The sequence below is a fragment of the Pogonomyrmex barbatus genome, unplaced genomic scaffold, assembly GCF_055798465.1.
Source record: "Pogonomyrmex barbatus isolate J1 unplaced genomic scaffold, ASM5579846v1 scaffold19, whole genome shotgun sequence".
Taxonomy (NCBI): Eukaryota; Metazoa; Arthropoda; class Insecta; order Hymenoptera; family Formicidae; genus Pogonomyrmex; species Pogonomyrmex barbatus.
Genome location: NW_028297115.1, coordinates 4,365,668 through 4,367,846, shown reverse-complemented (window position 1 = coordinate 4,367,846; position 2,179 = coordinate 4,365,668). Strand labels below are relative to the sequence as shown.

Genomic DNA, 2,179 nt, shown 5'->3' with positions numbered 1-2,179 from the left:
AATATTGCACAATATTGGAAAAAAGAGAAAAAAATAAAAAAAATGCAGGTGAAACTTACGCGTTACATTCTTTCTTTTGTTTTTCGCCATTGTACGGTGCGCTGCTTCCTTTGGCGGAATACATTGCGTCTTGTTCGAACGATGGAGGAGCGGAGTACCGTTTTTGTCAGATCGTTCGATGGAGGAGGACTGATCGCGTAAATTTTTTTGACATGGCAAACCGTTAATCCCCCCCCCCCTTTTTTTCTAAGAATTTCATTGTTGCAATCAAACATGTAGCGACATGTTCGCAAAGGAGCGCGATGGCGTTCAAATTTTGTTTTCTAGGAAGAGCCCGTGAAAAGATAGCTCTTCGTAGAAATCGACGTACGTGTCGCGGCGTGTCAAGAGAGAAGCGCCGATACTCCGGTTACTATAAACAAATCGGGGAGACTTATGATGGTTTTTTTTCGCCGAAGTCGGCATACGTGTCGCGGCGTGTCAAGAGAAGCGCCGATAGTCCGGCTGCTATAAACAAATTAGAGAGAGACCTATGATGATGCTCCGACAAGGGACAAAGAAATTGTCGATGATATATAATGGGTCATGCGGTGTGCAGGATCACAGTAGTAGATGGAAGTCTAATGTGAGAGAGAGAGAAAAGCGTGCATACAAAAAACGCAAAAGTATCGCGTAGTGTCTAACGAGAAGAAATGGCAAATGACAAAAAGACATCACAGGAATTCGATTATTTGGCGTATATTAGAGATGTGTTAAAAATTACTTATCCAACGGAAGCAGTAAGTATATTTATTCACATGTATCTTTCTAATGTTTAAAAATATTATTAAACTCAATATTGTAAAAAAATATTAAACTCAATATTTTTGTAATTTGACAGACATTATATCTCGATGGTATTTCAATCGTGGAAACTGTACAAGTACGAAATCTAATAAAAATTCAAATACGCCACCCGAATGGAGTACGTAACTTTTTCTCCTTTTTTTCTTTTTCTCTCTTTTGTCTTTTTTCCTTTATTTGATATGTAATGAATTGTGTGAAATTGAGATTTTTTATTATTTTTTTGCAGTACTTATGCATATATGACATCAAGATTAATGGCTTTATGAATATCAATCATCGGCGATGGATACGATATCAGCGTCGCCAACACAAGGAATATTTACATTTTCTATGGGAAGAAATTACTCGCGAGGACGTATTTGATCTGCAGAGACTCTTTGGGTTACGTCCATATGAAGAGGATGAAGAAGTGTGGTGAACAGTGGATAACAGTGTGGTGGACAGTCTATAGGATATTCTCATTTATTATTTTTGAATAATTACATAATTGACAATAAATAAAAGTGTATGAATTATTCTTTTGCATTAAATAAATATTAAAAAAATTTTTCACTTTTTTAAATTGTGATTCAATGTTTTTCATGTCCATGCCCAACACCCCGACCTACATTCCTGCTCGACGCGCGCGAGTCATCCCGACAAAATAAACTTCTCGGCGTTATATGATAAGAAGCGGTACGTCGATCGTTAGAATTATCAACGCATGGAAAAGAAATAAAAAACATAATTCGTATATCATATTTATTTTATTCATGGTTATCTGACCACCAATTAAATAATTTGAATACATTTTGTAATGCGCAATTAGTATAGTGATATCCGCATCGCATAGTATTATCAGCATCCAGATTGTTTAGAGAATCTACGTTTTCGTAATCAGCATCCAGAGTCTCGATGTACACGCGCTCATCGTCCAGAAGCAAATTCCACAGCCATTGTCGTTTTTCGTGTCCCTTGACATATACGACAGCATCGCTGTCATCGTCGTCGTCGTCGGCGTCGTCGTCTTCTTCCGTTCCATGCACAGCTTTTGTAATCAAACTCTTAGCTTTGCTGTATGGAATCGTTCCGTCGTCCCATCGTAGTCTATGGTGATGACGTATCACCCAACGTGCGCGAGACTTGTCGGCACTTGCGAGGAAATGCCATGGTATAGGGCTTGCGAAAATATAGTGAGAGAGAACGGTCCGTTTTCTGAGAGCGGCAAACTCCTTTACAACAAACTGTCCTCCAACGAGAAAACCTTGCAGGTCTACGAACGTTGGCACGACCATGACGAGCACTGTTTCGAGACTGCGGTCGATTTCGATGTATCGTAGATTTTATTGTCTCT

General features: G+C 38.9%; 1 protein-coding gene across 1 annotated transcript; it reads left to right on the top strand.

Moving 5' to 3' along the window:
- The first annotated feature begins 234 nt into the window (after positions 1-234).
- On the top strand, positions 235-1,408 carry LOC148936947 (uncharacterized). Its single transcript, XM_089075510.1, has 3 exons — positions 235-779; positions 881-964; positions 1,073-1,408. Exons 1-3 carry the CDS (start codon positions 693-695, stop codon positions 1,262-1,264), a joined length of 363 nt encoding a protein of 120 aa, XP_088931636.1. The 5' UTR covers positions 235-692; the 3' UTR covers positions 1,265-1,408.
- The last annotated feature ends 771 nt before the right edge of the window (positions 1,409-2,179 follow it).